We start from the raw sequence: 17,140 nt of genomic DNA on the forward strand, positions 1-17,140 counted from the left end.
TCAAGCATTTGGTGTCGATCCCACGTAATGCTATGGAATTAGGGTCAATAAAAAATTCATCCTATTAAAAGGGCATTTTGTGATCCACAGCCTCATCCCCCACTTAGACTATGGGACATGGGCATTTATCTTTCACTTCCGTAGTCCACTCTTGGGCAGAACATAAAAACATAACAAATCAAGAGTAAATATATGTCTGAATTAATATCCAAAAAGTTCCCACGTTTTACTTTACTCATTTAGGAGTTATTTGGGGTTTAAAATGTGTTTTTCGTGATTTTTTTCCATTTTTGCCCCAAATTGTCAAATATTAAAATAGCTGTAACTTTAAAAATAAATTGAGTAGAAATTTCATTTCTATTGTAGATGTTACATGTCATATGGATTTCCAACACTGGTGAATAAAAATGTCATAGCACAACTCTAAAATTTAAAAAAATGGCAAACCCATATTTTTGTGCTATTTTGGCCATTTTTGACCTAAAAATGTAATTTTTGCATGGGAAAAAAAATAAATATATATTTTCTTGATTTAAAAAATATGTCATTTCAACCTAGTTATTCTGAACAAAAAAAGTTAATGATGGTGAATGTCTGTGACCTATAGTTTTTGATCTATGGCCCTTTCAAATTCACATATGGACTAAAATAGCAAGTTTTTGTCAATTTTTCCAATATTAGGCTGAAAATGGTACTTTTTTGTAATTTTATCAACATTTTCAGTGTTTGGAAAGTGGGAACTTCACATATATTATGGATATATTGTAGTACTTTCATTTTAAGCTAGTTGTAGATCCACTGGTAGCTCGGTTTCCATGGCAGAAGCAATTATATCGTCAATTTTACTACTTTCAATGCAGCAAAATCATTTTAGTCATCATTTTACTGCATTGAAAGTAGATAAAATTGCTGCTACCACGGTAGTGGGCATACTAGTGGATCTTGAAATAGCTTAACATTAAAGTACAATTACATGTTCATATTATTAAGTGAAGTTCCCACTTTCCAAAAACTAACAAGTTGGTTAAAATGGCCATAAAGGACCATTTTTGGCGTAATATTGGAAATATTGAACAAAAACATGCTATTTTAGTCCATATATGAATTTGAAAGGGCCATAGATCAAAAACTATAGGTCACAGACATTCACCATCATTAACTGTTTTGTTCAGAATAACTAGGTTGACATAATGACATATTTTTATTTATTTTTTTCCCCATGCAAAAATTACATTTTTAGCTCAAAAATGGCCGAAATAGCACAAAATATGGTTTTTGCCATTTATTTTTATATTTTAGAGTTGTGCTGTGATATTTTTATTCACAGTGTTAGACATCCATGTAATATGTAACATCTACAATAGAAATGAAATTTCTACTCAATTTATTTTGAAAGTTACAGCTATTTTAATATTTGACATTTTTGGGTTAAGATGGACTTCACGCTAATTTTTGGATTCTGATGTCTATTTTTTAAATTCATTCGCCCGGTAATGTTTTCTGGGACACACTGTATCTCATTCAAACCAATTCAATGCACGACCTCGGAGTTACTTGCATGACTTTGGCGGGCTATTTTGAAACAGTCATGATTGCACATGCAGGTACTTCTTTTGAAAATCCTAAACAAGGTATAGCAGTCGTTGATAGGATATGCAGCTTATAGAACACGGATAACCTCTATACCATGGGTCAGTTCAAATCGTCCGTATTGCAAAACAATACACGTATTGTATTCTATTGTTATACATGTTGGGTTTTTTGTAAAGGCCTCTCCGGATTAAAAAACAAAACAAATTGCATTATCTGGAAACAGTTATCCTGCCTGGGGATGTCAACTTGTGCAATTATGTGTTTCTGGAGTTCACCAACTGCAGGATAACCTTTGATTTCAGATAGCTCCACAAGAAGACATCCAGAGGTGTAAAATCAGGGGATATTAGGGGCCATTCCATTTAGTCCTTCAAAGCAGTCGCATGATTGCCAAACAATTCTACAAGGCATTGTATAAATTACTGTAAAGGAAGTGGTGAAACTGTGATTTTCATTTTATTTTAATTGTTCGCGCAACTGCATTTATTCACGGTTCACATAAATAGCCACCGAGTTGTTTTAGCCACCAACCAAATACCTCGTAGTTTTTGTTTTTGATCTAGTGTCATTTTTCAAACTGTATACTCTATTATAATACACCCTGTATATACTCTTATTTTAATTGTTGCGAAAGTTGACGTCTATTCTAATATTATTAGTCGCGTTGTCAAGTGAAGATCTGAGCGCAAGAAGACTGTAAGTCCACTTTTGACGAAATTGAGTTACAGGTGGTTTTGAAGTTATTGGACGAGGACAAAAATGTTGACAATTTTTTTTTTGACATTTGGCCATAGGGGTCACGTGAGGGGTCAAAATGAAAAATTGTCCAATGTCGTCAAGAGACATGTCAAATCCCACGGAACCCATAGTAATACAGTTTATTCAGTAAAATAGTATGGTCAATGGTGTGCCTTTGACAGATCCATCAAAATATAGTATATACATGCAGAATACATTATCGATTTTGACTCGCCGGACTGCTACTGCACGTGGCTGTATCATGATACAGAGCAGTATATGGAGTCAACCATTTTTCTTGTACAGACGTTCTGGGTTTTTATTATTTGTTCAAAAAGTCTACATAGAACCCCAAAGTTTATTTCAGAAAATAAACGATTAGATTACCATAACAATGTAACAGTTATCTTTGGCGGGGTTCTATGTAAATTTTTACCATTTCCAGTCTTCATTTTCACTAAATATTTTGGCGTATATAAAATTGAAATAAAATTCTCTGCCTCCTAAACGGCATCATCTGTACCACAATTGTATATCACGAATCGTTATATATAATGTGCAGTTAATATTCATTTATTCCTTTATACATAGGATTCTTCAGTTTTTACACAAAAAAACCCACTCTGCTATTTCAAAAAGGTAATGCAGGCTTCCTTAGAATGTGCAACAAATTAGCATTAACATCAAGTTTTTTTTACGCATTTAAAAAGAACTTGGCCAATGGCGTATCATAGGGGGTGGGTGGATTGTTTGAGTGTTTGCCCGGGGTGTTTGCGCCTCTTCGGTCGCTTCAGGAGAAGTTGCCTTACAAGCTAAGGGTTATAGGGCTTTAGACTGTCCACGTAAATCCATTCCATGGCACGATACGGTGATAACAGTTTACAGTAGTACATTCCGGCTAATCTTGGTGTAAGATAATCAGGATCTGTGTAAAGTGATGTCGAAGTCACCTAGGGAGAAAAAAACAGGATATTAATAAGTACTCAATTTTAGAGAATAGCAAATGTACAAAGGCAAATGTCTTTACTATCGTTGTATTTAAACCAATATTGCAACATCATCTAGAAATCGAGATTTTTGCACTAATGTAATGTACCTTGATCACTAAGATACCCTACAAAAATCTAAGCCTAATATGCTGTACTTCTGACAAAATTTACGTATTTCGTCGGTTTATTATTGTGATCAAAATATTAGTTGAACGCACATCAAAAGGATCCAACTCAGTCACGATGGACAGAACGATGCGCATTGCGTATTAAATAGCGATTGTCTTTGTTTTACGTGATCTGTTCGGGTCAAATTTAAAAATGGACATATCTGATGGTGAAAATAACTCACAATCTATTTTTAAATGGAAGTACGTGTTACAACATGGCTTTAGGAAAAAAATAAAAGTAATAGACATCCATGTAATATTGAGCCACATATCTCCCAGGAAATGCATTGAATTTTCATGGTCAGCAACTTCCCAGAATCCTTTGCGAACAAACCGAGATCACGTCAACGTGTCTTATCCCAAGGTGGGATCGAGCGTCAACAGTAACGATGTGCACCTTGACGTAATAAAATAATACTAAAAAGTTAGAACAATCAATTAGATACATTTTGATACCAAGATGAATTCATTTTCATGAGTAAAAGTTGAGTTATGGCAGTTACAAATTTCCCCTACCCCTTAATATTGTCATTTTACGCTGTTAGACATAGAAAATTTACCTTTTCCTCACAGTTTCTGTATATCTGCCTGACAATTAATGGTCGCTTTGCTTTAAAATAATACTAGAAAGCTAGACCAATAACTTGGATATATTTTGATACCAAGATGAATTCAATTTCATGAGTAAAAGTTGAGTTATGACAGTTTACATTTCCCCTACCCCGTAATATTGTCATATTTACGCTGTTAGACATAGAAAACGTACCCTTTTCTCACAGTTTCTGTGTATCTACCTGACAACTAATGGTCGCTTTGCTTTAAAATAATACTAAAAAGTTAGAACAATCAATTAGATATACATATTGAATTGAATTGAATAGAACTAATACCAAGATGAAGTCAATATTATGAGTAAAATATTGAGTTCTGATGATTTATTTCCCCCTACCCCTTAATATTTTTCTATGTTATTCTAATATACGAGGGAAATCAACATCAGTTTTTGTTGGGTTTTTTTTAATTTTTTTATTATTGTTGTCCTTTTCCCAGTGGTTACTCACGTCCTACACATAAATATTCAAAATATTACATCAATGGAAACTTAACGGATTGTGTAAATGGAAGTTGGTGCAGTGTAGTGACATATTCATGCACACACATTCATCCCCTCACCCCCACACATACCCTATGTACACCCAGCACCCCCACACCTCGTCCCAGACACCCCAACGAACTCATACATATTATAATGATTGGAACTGTTACAATAATGTTTCCCTTGATATGCTTAACATTAAAAACAAAATAAAACATTAAAATTTAAATTACAAAATTAAAAATGGAAACTGAATCAATTTTGAAAATATAAAGTGGTATAGTTGTGAGATTTGAGGCCAATGTCAAACTTTACACATATGGTTTTAAAAAATCAGATTAGCACTCATATGGACTATATACTTCCAAATATGCTCAAATGAAACCTGTTTTTGTTTAAAAATAATACTAGAAAGTTAGGAAAATCATTTAGCTACATATTGATACCAAAATGAATTCAAAATCACGAGTAAAATTTGAGTTCTTGGAGTTTATATCTCCCCTTCCCCTTAATTTTGTCCTATTTTTTGTGATTTTATGCGATTATACGTCCATACATAAAATGACCTGTAAAAAAAAGTGATACCACAATTTGAGTCCACTACCTACCTAACAGTGATCTAGAGGGTCCATACTAACTAGGCTACCTATGGTGTCAAACCTTGTATGTAGTGGGGGGTGAACGAAGTCATTTTTTTCAGGTTGCTGCTCCTGTACTATAATGACGTAGTTTCGGCTTGGGTTTGATTAGCATAGGATTTCGGGATATACAAAATCGCTTTCATTGCCACTTTATTCACCTTTTCGGTAAATCCCATAAGCCTTTGCGAGGACACCTGAGAATTCGTCATTTGACGTCACGCCGACTTGCAATGCGCAGTAACGATGTTCGATTAAACGATGTGCGCATCGGCGCTGATCGGCGTGACGCCAAATGACGAGGTCTCAGGTGTACTCGCAAATTACCGAAAAGGTGAATTCTCGCTATTCACAATAAGGGCGCCGCCAGCGGTTTGCGATGTAATCGTGATGTATCATGGGAAAATCGTGATGTATCATGGGAAAAGGTCGACATCCAAGTCCGCGCAATACGAATATTACCATGCTATTACATAGGAACACGTGACAATATTTTTTAGTTTGTCAATATAACGGTATTACACGCAAATCGATAGAGAAAAAATTAATTGTGCACATTTCAAATCACATTATTAAGTATTATTGAGTATCGATTCGCGTGTAACACCTTTATTTTGACAAACTAAAAAATATTGTCACGTGTTCCTATGTAATAGCATGGTAATATTCGTATTGCGCGGACTTGATGTCGACCTTTTCCCATGATACATCACGATTACATCGCAAACCAGCTGGCGGCGCCTCTTATTGCGAATAGCGAGAATTGATATTGATAAGAATGGATGGTGGGTAGGTGTAGAGCAAGGGGCAGGGGAGTGGGGGTGTGTGTGTGAGAGTGGTGTGTATGTTAAAATCCTTTTAAAGAACATACAGTAACATCTTTTTGAAAATACAATCATATAAGGGACCGTTCACAAACACTTGTTAGAGGGCCTGATGCAAAAGGGGAAAATACAATCATATAAGGGACCGTTCACAAACACATGAATACATGAATCCAAAACCCACCCAAGTCCATGGGAAGTGATTTTGAGAAAAAAACCTGTGTATCATTTTAATTCCTTCAGTTAGAATTATCTGGTCAATATGGTAAGTTGTACGTGCAAATGGGTGGGTTAAACTGTATTAGGTATGACGATTAGCATTTCAGGGACTTCGTGGGGTTCATTTTAAATTCTGGACATGGGTGGTTTTTTAAATCATATACAAAGACAATAATGTTGGAATGAGATTACCACTAGTAAGATAATTAAGAAATAAAGCACACAGCTATGTATAATGTTGATAAGCATTCTGCCATAATATAAACCACGCACTTTCCTTGATTAAACCCATTTTTTTTTCAAAAGTCAGTCTCCAGCAATGAAGATGTTACAAGTGGACTTTTATACATACTGGATTTCAATCAATGTGTTACAAGATTCAAATCATGGACTTGGGTTGATTCTTTCATACATGCTATTTTTCACATGCTCAATAGACACAGAGGATGAATTTGAGTTGTTCTTTCATACATATGACAGGCCTATGTATAGCAACACTTTCCCATGCTTAACTCAATTTGGCCAAAGTATGGACTTGGTTGGGTGGCTTTTGTATTCATATATTAAAAAATAAATAAATAAATTTCGGAATTTATATAGCGCTTTTTCCAGAGGATTCAAAGCGCTGTAATTTCGCTGCGTGGTGAATCATCACAATCAGATCGCATCAACTAGGCTAGTTGCAGCCGAACCTAGCGCAAACCTATCCGCACTTAGATTGTAACATCCACCCATTTTCTGCAGCTCCCCAAATTCCATTGGGTGAAGGACGTTTTTGATAACGAAACAACTAATCACCAATTTTGAAAGCAGGAGGAAACCGGAGATCCCTATATTCACTTGTTAGGGGGCCTGATGCAAAAGGGGGCCCTGAAATTTTTTGACCCTCCTAAGGGGGGGGGGGGCAAGTTTATATGCTTTTCTATGGGGTTGACCCATTTTATGTCAAAAAAAAGGGGGGGGGGCTGAAATATTTGAGGTCTGTAAAGGGGGCCCCGAAAAATATTCGCGATGAAATTGTTTTGCATCACCCCCCCCCCCTTACAAGTGTTTGTGAACGGTCCCTAAGGTATTTAATAGATTATGAAGGAACATAGGCCTACCACTAGATCACCCTCAGCAGTGTATTCGTACTCCAGCGAATATAAGAGCCATTTAAAGCCATTGGCTTCTCGATCTTTGCCAAACAGCATATCTCTTCCCCTGGTTATGTATCTATTGCGAGCCTCCGATGATGCTCTTCTCAACGCCCATCTTAAGGCTTCCTAGAATAATAAAGATAAAAACATAGCGTAATTTTCAAAACGTATAGTAAATTGGAAAGCCTTTAGGCGTACAATAGGTTGTTTCAAGTATTTTGTTTTCGTTTTAATTGATTCACGTGGCTCTTACCACCTTACCAGAAACCGGATGAACATTAACTTGCTATTAAGGGCTTTTGCTCTCTATTCCTTGTTATGTAAATAAGACAGTTTCACGCTCCACTGCTCATCAGCCGTATGGCAAGTATCTTGAGCATTAAAATCGGATATAAATTTGGTTATTATACGCGCTGCGCGTTTTCCCTTCTTCAGTAATCCTGAACACTTTTGTCCTATGCATTAGAAGTCTAGAGGTGGTTCTACACTAAATATTAACATTATTTTACACTAATCTCGTCCGGGAATCTTCTCACCTGGTTTATTTCTCGGCATGTTCTCATGTGACCATAAGTCCCATTTCCTAAAACTCTTTCAACAGCTTTCTGATTCTTAGTCTTCACCATAATCTGGTCGGCAGATTCTTTAATCTTTGAAAAATCTATGGGATTAAATGGCAAATAAACCTTGGCTGTGGCAGAGGCCAAGACATCGCCATGTTTATCTTTGACAACAGAAGGTTTGGAGCGTATAAATTCTTCTTCGTCTGGGTACAACTGACTAGTTATGTTGAGGATGCGTTGATATTTGAATGGAATGCTTGCTACCATTTCCTGTAAGAATTTCAAAATCGAAATAATGTCAGGGATGGCTTCAAAATCAACTGCAGGTCGAATGCCGACTGGCCTAACAACTGGCGGTTGATGCTTGAAACCATCCCCAAAAATGCGTACGTGTACATACAAGCAAAATTTATTTAATCTATAAAGTTGTTTTGCCAGTTATGTTGGCTAAATCTCCAAACATTAAAACGGGAGTCTCCCTAGAAAATATTTGAATCCGTGATTAAAATATAATTGTTATTCTACTATTGTTACATTTATACAAAAAGTATAGTGGTACAGAGAGAGGCTATCTTTTGAATGAGAACTTTATTTTTAAAACTTTTCTGTTCATTTCAGATTGAGATCATCCATAAAAATTCATATGTATATTTAAATTAAAACTTTCATAGCATTTTATAATATTTTAGGCCCTATTTACGTGTCGCTAATTAAGCCATCGTTCCCGCTGTAATCATGACAATCGGACTCAAGTTATACCCTATTTTGTATCCAGAGGTTAAAGGAAGACTCCGACAATCACAACATTATGCCTTAGAAAAATAATTATCGATCACGAATCACATGTTTTTATTTAAAACAAATTCATATTGGCTATAAAATCGAATGAAAACAACTGGCTCTCAACACGCGATATTCAAAATTCCCGCGTCGAAATTGCAAGGGCAATGACGTCATATTTATTAGTGCTTAATTGTCGTCAGCCTTCATTGTATTACTGGGTCATTATCATGATTATTGTCCAGACAATTTTGGTGCCCGGTACCGGTATAAGCGTGTTTTAACACCGTATTCGTTTTAATATGTTGTGTTTTTTTTGTGTTTTTTTTTCTTTTAGTAAAACCTCTTGCACCGGGCTTGATAAGTTTTTTTCTAATATATGGCATAATGTTGTGATTGCCAGAGACTTTCTTAAGTGAAAGGTTGGATTTTAAATACCTGTGCTTGAATTGCCCAGTCACATATTTCACCAGAAGCTTCCAAATCCCGAGCTTCAAACAACGGCTCAAATGTTGTGTTCGTTAATGAAACATATTTGCGTAGCATTGTCTTAGCCTTAGCCGCTGATGGGTCCGTGGTCACGACCATGAAAACGCTACAAATGTTAGCAATGCGCATGTGAGCATCATGTAGCGACAGGTCAGAAGGGATGTCACTTTCAAGTACGTTAGGCGGCAGTTCTCCGGACGCATACTGTCCGTGATTAACACCGCTAGCAAGAATAACAGGTTTGGTATAAACAGCTGTCGGATCCGAGGTAACGAGTGCTGAGAGTTCTCTGCAGATAAATAAAAAAAGGCAATAAAAAAAGAAAGAAAAAAAAAAAAAAAAACCAAAAAACAGCGCTGAAATAATGAACGAAGCATTGTACAATAAGTATATGACAGATAATACATTCGTGCAGGTATACATGCGTTATATCGCACATAATTTTTGTCCATGCGTACAATACGCAATCGTTTCTATTACTGAAATTTCTGATAAAATCTTGTTCGTGTAGTTGTATGAGTAGATATAATAAAAAAAAAAATATTTCGTAATTGAATGATAATCTAATAAACTGATAAAGTACAGAGCTTCATTGGGGAGCGGGAGAGTGTGGCCTAATAGTTAGGGTAGGCCGTACTTGCCAGTGGCGTAGCGTGGGTCATCATCAAGCCTCAAAATAAGCCGCTTTTGGAAAATCTTCTTATGGAATTTTCAAATTTTTCAGATCGATGCCGTGCCCTATGACGCTACGCCACTGGTACTTGCATTTGGTGAATGAGGTCCTGGGTTCAATTCCTGGGAGTGGAGATTTGCCTGGATATTGACTTTCAAGAATAAAAACGTCGTTATATTTCACACCTACCTAACACAAGTCACCCAATTTCGGAAACTGGACATTGATGGTACAATTTATGAATACTTGATTGGCAACATTTTCAAACATTTCAACGCTCAAATCGGACACAACAGATGAATAGAAGCTTAGTCGGTCCCGTGTATCTGAGAACCATACCTGTGACGCCTCTCTGCATATATCTTGCAGCCAGTTTCGAACCCCTGACTGTTCCCAACCAGTCCCTGTGTTCAAAAAAAACCCACTGAATCAAGCTTAAAAAGAGAGTGTTTCTTGGATCATAAAGGGTTATCAAATTAAATCCGAACAAATAAAATCAAATAAAAAAAATTTAAAAAATGTGTTGTTATTGGTTGGTGGTTAGGCCTATTGTTGGTTGGTGTGGGTGTTTCCCCATCACCAGCTCAAGGGAGGGTAAGTGTGTTTTCCCCATTAGAAGGCGTACAAGAGAAAGTAAAATAACGTGTTTAAAATACCTTCAGGAAATAGCGGTATACCCTCAGAACATTTCACGAATGGTATTTACATTTTGTATAAACTGACGGAGGTACGATGCACCACTACCCATTTTTACTGCTAGAATGTACCTTTTTGCCAACATGCAGCGTCTTGTAAAATGTGGGTGACATTCCCGGGGACATTGGGCAATGCCTGAAAAGGGCAAAAGGTGACAAATTTTTCCATAAAGTGTATGGGGGGGGGGGGTGCATGTGCCAATGTCTCCTCAGACCCAAATTATACATACGCTCACAATGTTCTACAAACAAATCCCCTAAACGTAGCTGTTGCGAGCATTGCATGTTTTTTATAAGTTTGAAACACGTAGGCCTACGGCAGGTCAGGCTTAGCCGGATTTACAATGTACAAAAATTATCCTAATCATTTTTCTGCCTCCGCAGGAGGTAGTATGCTTTGAAATTTTCACCTAAAATGCCGCACATTGCGCGGCATGTAGGCCGATTGTACAAATTTATATTCTGACAAGTACTCTAATTTCCGCCCAATATCGAGAGCCCAATATATATCCCCCACCTCTTTGCGCCATACATAAATTCGCCTATCGCCATTTCCGAATGTTCATAAAGGTAATCACGCTTCCTCAGCATGTGCAATAAATTAGCATTACAATTAATCTTATTCTATAGGGATTCTAGAAACACCTAGCACGTGGCGCCAATGGTGCGGGTCTATCTAGCTCATGAATTATGCATTAGAATTTTTTTAAAGTCATATATTGTATAATTGAAGACCGAATTAAAAAGACTAGCTTGCGTATGCCGTCCTGTCAACCAGACCAAAAATGCCATACTGCGCAGGTCAGCAACCAATCACAGCGCGCCTTTGTCCTGACGTCAGACGCAAACTAGTATTTTTTTAATTCGGTATTTAATTATGGATTGCAGCCTCATCACATCAGCAATATCGTAGAAATCAAGTCGGACAACCGTTATGCTGTGTGTGGCAATGGGAATACACATTAAACAAGGTTTAATTTCATGATTACATGAAACCTGATTATCAATGGAAAAACTTTGGCTGGAGAAGTTGAAGCTGACGATCATGGCGACACTTTGGATGTGATAATTTGACATCATGGATTGTTTTGTGCAAAATTGGAGGTATTTTTGCGGCGAGTCAGCAGACCGACTGACATGCAGGCTAGCATGCTAGGCTCGACTAGGCCGCAATCATCGTGTCTACATGCTACATCATAATAATAGTTCATACCCGCTGGACAGCAGGAAGAATGTTTATAACTTACATTTCAGTACAATCATGTTACTTTTATCTGATTTCAATAACAATTTCAATATTGCAAACTCATGACCATCAGTGACAGTGACCATACATTACACTAAACAGTGAGATCCGTGCCGGTTTATGACTAGAAAGTAGAATGGATTATTTATTTATGTTCATCTTGATATCAACATTTAAATGGTAAGTTCATGAGTTTGACCTCAATGTCAAATCTACATTGTATGTCGCACAATTATGTGTTGTGCATGATGCTAGCATATCGTCGGTCGCAACACATAGTAGCGTACGTGAAGGACAAAATACGTCTCCGAGCAAAACGTTTTTGAAGGATATGCTACCAGTAATGGAGTCGATACTCCTCCACTGTTATCTCTCAGTGGCCCGATTCCATTTGAAATTTAAGTTAAAGGTTCAAGCTATTAAACTGTATCTTTAATAGATAACAAGGAATAATTATTATAGGATATTAGCTAGTTCTAAACCTATACGCCACTATGTGAAACGGAAAATTTGGAAAATGGCTATACGCCACTATGTGTTGCGACCGACGATATGACTAGTATAGGGCTAGGCCCGGGGCTAGCAAACTGATTTCAATAACAATTTCAATATTGCAAACTCATGACCATATACCATCAGTGACCATACATGACACTAAACAGTGAGATCCGTGCCGGTTTATGACTAGAAAGTAGAATGGATTATTTATTTCTGTTCATCTTGATATCAACATTTAAATGGTAAGTTCATGAATTTGACCTCAATTAAAATACAAAACAGAACCCGTGTCAAATCTACATTGTATGTCGCACAGTTATGTGTAGTACATGACTGAGTGCATGATGCTAGCATGACTAGTCTAGGGCTAGGCCCGGGGCTAGTCCTTTACTAGCCCTTGGCAGTTGGCAGTATCTAAAAAACACTCTGCCAGTCCGAAACTGAAAACCACTGCGCTAGTCCGAATTTGCAAAACATGGCGCTACTCCGAATCTGCATTTCGGAAACACTGCGCTAGTCCGATATTCGGACTAGCGCCGTAATTTCAGATTCGGACCAGCGCTGCAATTTTCAGATTCGGACTGCCGCTTTGGTTTTCTGCAGTTTCGGACTGACGAAGTGTTTTCCAGACTCGGACTAGCGCAGTGTATTTCGGACTAGGGGTGTGTCGGACTGTTAAAGTGTTTTTAGATTCGGACTAGCGGTGTGTCGGACTGTTGCAGTGGTGTTCAAATTTGCCAAATGCATCCATGGGTTTTATATCTTATTTTGTAGCCTATCTGAAAATTTTACTTTGCATAATTCTTGCATATATATAATTAGAAAATAAGGCCTACCTGACAACATTGCATAACAAAATAAAAGAAAGTTGTTGCCAACGACTTGGTTTCGCTCCATTTTGACAGGCCATATTTTGGTAACCGAATATCCGATTAAAATAAAATTTTCAGTCTTGTATTAGGAGAAAATGGACTCACATATTTTAATCAGACAAAAATCTATATCAAATAGCGGTAGGCCTACCTTAAAAAAGATTAAAGCTAGCATTATAAGTATCTCCTTAACTAATAACAAAAGGTGTCCACTGGTATCTTGGAGGCATTGTCTTTTTTAAAGACATTTCTTGTTTCTGTTATTTTGTTACATAAGTTTATATGAGTGATTTTGTTTTGTGAAGTTTGTACCAGATGTTCGAGTAGGGCCTACTTTTACATTGGTTTTTTGGGCGGTTTTTTTTCAATACATTGATAAAATTGGAAAAAAAATCTTTTGGCGTCAAAAAGCCGTAACTTGAAATGTATAGGCACGAACAGTAGGCCTATTCGTATACTTTTACAATAAATTGTATTTAATTAATACCTGAATGTCCTTCCAATTCGTGTCATTCTAGTGTTGCCATCCAAATCGCCCGAAAGGGTTAACACCGGTGTTGGATATGCGCCCAAATCATATGCTGATGTCCCATTTGTCAGATAGGCAGCCCATAAAAGCAAACCAGCATACCTGTCTGGTTCCTTGGTTATTACCGCTTGGGCAAAGATACCTGAAATGCAAACAGAATCAAAGCGCCGTACATTACGCCACAATGTTGGTCAAGAGTCAGTAGATTATATCAAAAAATTGTTTTTTAATGTTATGAAAACATTTTATACTCTTAATAGAGGTTATCCATGTTCTATACGCTGCATATCCTATCAACGACTGCTATACCTTGTTTAGGACTTTCAAAAGAAGTAGGCCTACATGCTTGTGCAACCATGACTGTTTCAAAAAAGCCCGCCAAAGTCAGTCATGCAGGTAACTCCGAGGTCGTGCATTGAATTGGTTTGAACGAGGAATGCTACGGGAACCAGCGCCTTTTGTTAGAAGTCACACATGAGTGAAGTGGATAACCTCTATATACCCTTTATATAACCCGGCATTTAAACGTTTTCTGACAACCTTTTCTAACCTTTTGCGAATGATGTCGAAAACGTTTTGTATTTGCTGGGGACACTTTTGATTGGATAATTAGCCACCCCACTCCTCCGATCAACGCATGAATCCTACTTTTTTGGTCAAGCGCGCACCCCTATCTTGGTGGTGAAGGATAAGTGTTGGGACGTTGGGAAAAGGTTTAGGCTTGACACCAACATGACTAAAGAAACGTTCGTTTTAGAAATGGCGGAAATAAGGCCATAATATTATAGTGCACGTTTTCCATAAGTATTAGGCCTAAGTGTTCGAACACATTTTGACGAGGATTGTATTTGAAAGGTTGATGCTAATTTTCTCGACATTAACTGTTCGTTTCTAGTCACGGGGTATTTTGATGCATAGTCAATAATTACATTGTATGTGCTTGCTATCTTCTGAAGATGGAATAATGATTAAAGTCGGTTATTATGTCTACAAATTATCTTACATTTTATGTATTAATTTGTCCCCAAAGTAACTGGTTTTAAAACACATCAATTTCCGTCAACAAATATCCGGAAATAAGGCTAAAATATATAAGCGCAAGTTTTCCATTAGTATCCTAACACATTTTGACGAGGATTGCAGTAATCATGGTAATGGTCGTTTTATAGTTCGACGTTTTTAAACGTTTCCCGGGCGGGGTCGTTTGGTCTTTTCGTATTTCGATTTTTATTTTTATTTAAAAAAAATTGGCATTCACGTAAACCCAGCATCTTTACCTTTATTTTAAGATTACGAAGATTAATCACTTAGGTCCGATTTCTCGAAGATTAGCTGGCCCGTGGTCAGGCTTCCAAAGCCAGAAGGATAGCCATACCAATGGTGGATCCATTTTATTGATTTATCTATCTATAGGTGATGTACGATGGGGAATTGTAAGGACTAATTGGACTTACATGTAAGCCTGCTGGCTTGGGAATCTATAGCCATGATTCAAGAAACCGACTAGAGTTTCACAAAACACTTGAAAGTGATTTTTTTTTCAAATCCTTGTTTTCTCAAATACCAGAAGTTAATAAATAATTATCATAACATCGTAGTAGTATACATACCTCCTACACAATGTGCTCCTACAAAGATTGGTGCATCCAAACTCATCCCAGCTGCGTGCAAATCGAGTATGGCTGTATCTATCGCATTACTAACAGCAATCGGGTTGGGTAATTTTAAAGGATACCCGGATGTCAAACCAATCCATAACTTCAGCGGTGTAGCCTTCTGAATCTCGATACAAAGGGGCTCATATGCTTCCCCTGCGATAAACTCTCCAGGTATGGATATTAAAGCAGCTTCTGGGCCTATTTCGTGGATAGGAGGCCGAACTACCGTGTAAACAGCACCAACTTTCACGAGATCATTTGTAAGGTAGGTAATAACCAAAATATTTATGAAAATTGATGGTAAAAAAGCCATTTTGCTTAAATTTTGAGCTGATTAGTGTATTGCAAACCCCCGTGCAAACTACATCCACCACGTCCAAGCATGAAAGCCCAAATGTGTAAGTATAAATTCGAATGAATGGTGAATAATTATATATTTATATAACTGGATATATATAACTCGAGTGAATAGTTATATAAGCTACGACGCTCTGGGCTATGAACTATGAGGACATCGGTGTCTTAATGTTATTTCCATCCCGTTAGTGCGCTAGACGTCTTTAGGCCTACAGACTACAGATATATACTGTAATCACTGGTAATCAGTTCGTTCTAAGGGACCGTTCACAAACACGGTCTTGTTAGGGGAGCCTGATGCAAAAACATTTCATCACGAAAATTTCTCACGCCCCCCCCCCCGCCCCTCAGATCTCAACAATTTCAGCCCCTCCCCTTTTTGCCGGCCTTTTTGACATGCAAATTATGGGTCAACCCCATAGAAAAGCATATAGGCCCAACTCAATTTTCGCGGGAAAATTTGTTATCAATTTCCCCTAGGCCTATAGGATGGTCAAAACTTTAAGCCCCCTCCCTTTTGCATCAGGCCCCTAACAAGTGTTTGGGAACGGTCCCTAAATCTTGATCGCCTCCCAGAGAACGGCGTTTTACAGAAAAGGTATAAATGTCGGGTTATGTAACGTGCCTTTACATAAAAACGTTTTGATAATGATAACATTATAAAACAATTTTGAAAATAAACGTGATGCAAAACATTCTAACAGAATGTTATTTAATTAACTGTGGAAAAATATTTTGCAGAAATGTTTGGAAAATAACATTTTAAAACGTATTCATGATCTGTATAAAACCCGACATTTAAATGTAATTAGACCGATTTGAATAAACGTTTTAAGAACGCTTGCTGGGATGGTGGCTTTCAAGTAGTGTACATTGTACCATGGTTCAGATCATCCCCAGAGGGGAATTTCTACTGTTTTCACATCTCTCCTTCTCTTTCTTTCCCTCTTCCTTACTCGTCTTTCATCAAAAGCTACGAAGTTTTCGGGGTAGCACTTCTCAACACCCCGGCTCACCAACTATAACCGATTAGCCCGGTCAATCGGCCTACCTCTTCAGATATGGGGAACACCCCGTTAGTCCGAAACCCTGTCAGTCCAAACCACCGCTAGTCCGAATTTTAAGCTTACCTAACGCTACGCTAAACCCTAAACCTAACCCTAAATTCGGACTAGCGGTGGTTCGGACTGAAGGTGTTTCGGAGACCCCCCAAATAAGGACATGTTTGTCTTCATGAGTCAAGTATTGTAAAGGTATTTGTATCAAGTTAATCGTGTATGCGGAAACGGTAGAATAGCGTACTTAATACAATCATACTTCCGTTATTGTTCTTGATAACTTGCAACTTTACTTGCCTACTGGTGGCTCTGAAAA

General features: G+C 37.4%; 1 protein-coding gene across 1 annotated transcript; it reads right to left on the reverse strand.

The window, feature by feature from the left end:
* Window positions 1–1,448: 1,448 nt before the first annotated feature.
* Window positions 1,449–15,819, reverse strand: LOC140150612 (uncharacterized). The gene is made up of 6 exons (XM_072172663.1): window positions 15,362–15,819; window positions 13,710–13,893; window positions 9,188–9,527; window positions 7,943–8,239; window positions 7,371–7,532; window positions 1,449–3,281 (listed from the first exon to the last, which is right to left on the reverse strand). The coding sequence occupies exons 1-6, from the start codon at window positions 15,720–15,722 to the stop codon at window positions 3,144–3,146; spliced, it is 1,482 nt and encodes a 493-aa protein (XP_072028764.1). The 5' UTR covers window positions 15,723–15,819; the 3' UTR covers window positions 1,449–3,143.
* Window positions 15,820–17,140: the final 1,321 nt, after the last annotated feature.

The sequence above is a fragment of the Amphiura filiformis genome, chromosome 4 (assembly GCF_039555335.1).
Source record: "Amphiura filiformis chromosome 4, Afil_fr2py, whole genome shotgun sequence".
In the NCBI taxonomy this organism is placed as follows: domain Eukaryota; kingdom Metazoa; phylum Echinodermata; class Ophiuroidea; order Amphilepidida; family Amphiuridae; genus Amphiura; species Amphiura filiformis.

Excerpts from the sequence above, each read along its gene's own strand:
- LOC140150612 (XM_072172663.1), bottom strand. The coding sequence starts at position 15,722 with ATGGCTTTTTTACCATCAATTTTCATAAATATTTTGGTTATTACCTAC. Across the intron at positions 8,240-9,187 it reads ACTGGGCAATTCAAGCACAG|GAAATGGTAGCAAGCATTCC; the intron begins GTATTTAAAATC and ends AAATTCTTACAG. Across the intron at positions 3,282-7,370 it reads CTGCTGAGGGTGATCTAGTG|GTGACTTCGACATCACTTTA; the intron begins GTAGGCCTATGT and ends TTTTCTCCCTAG.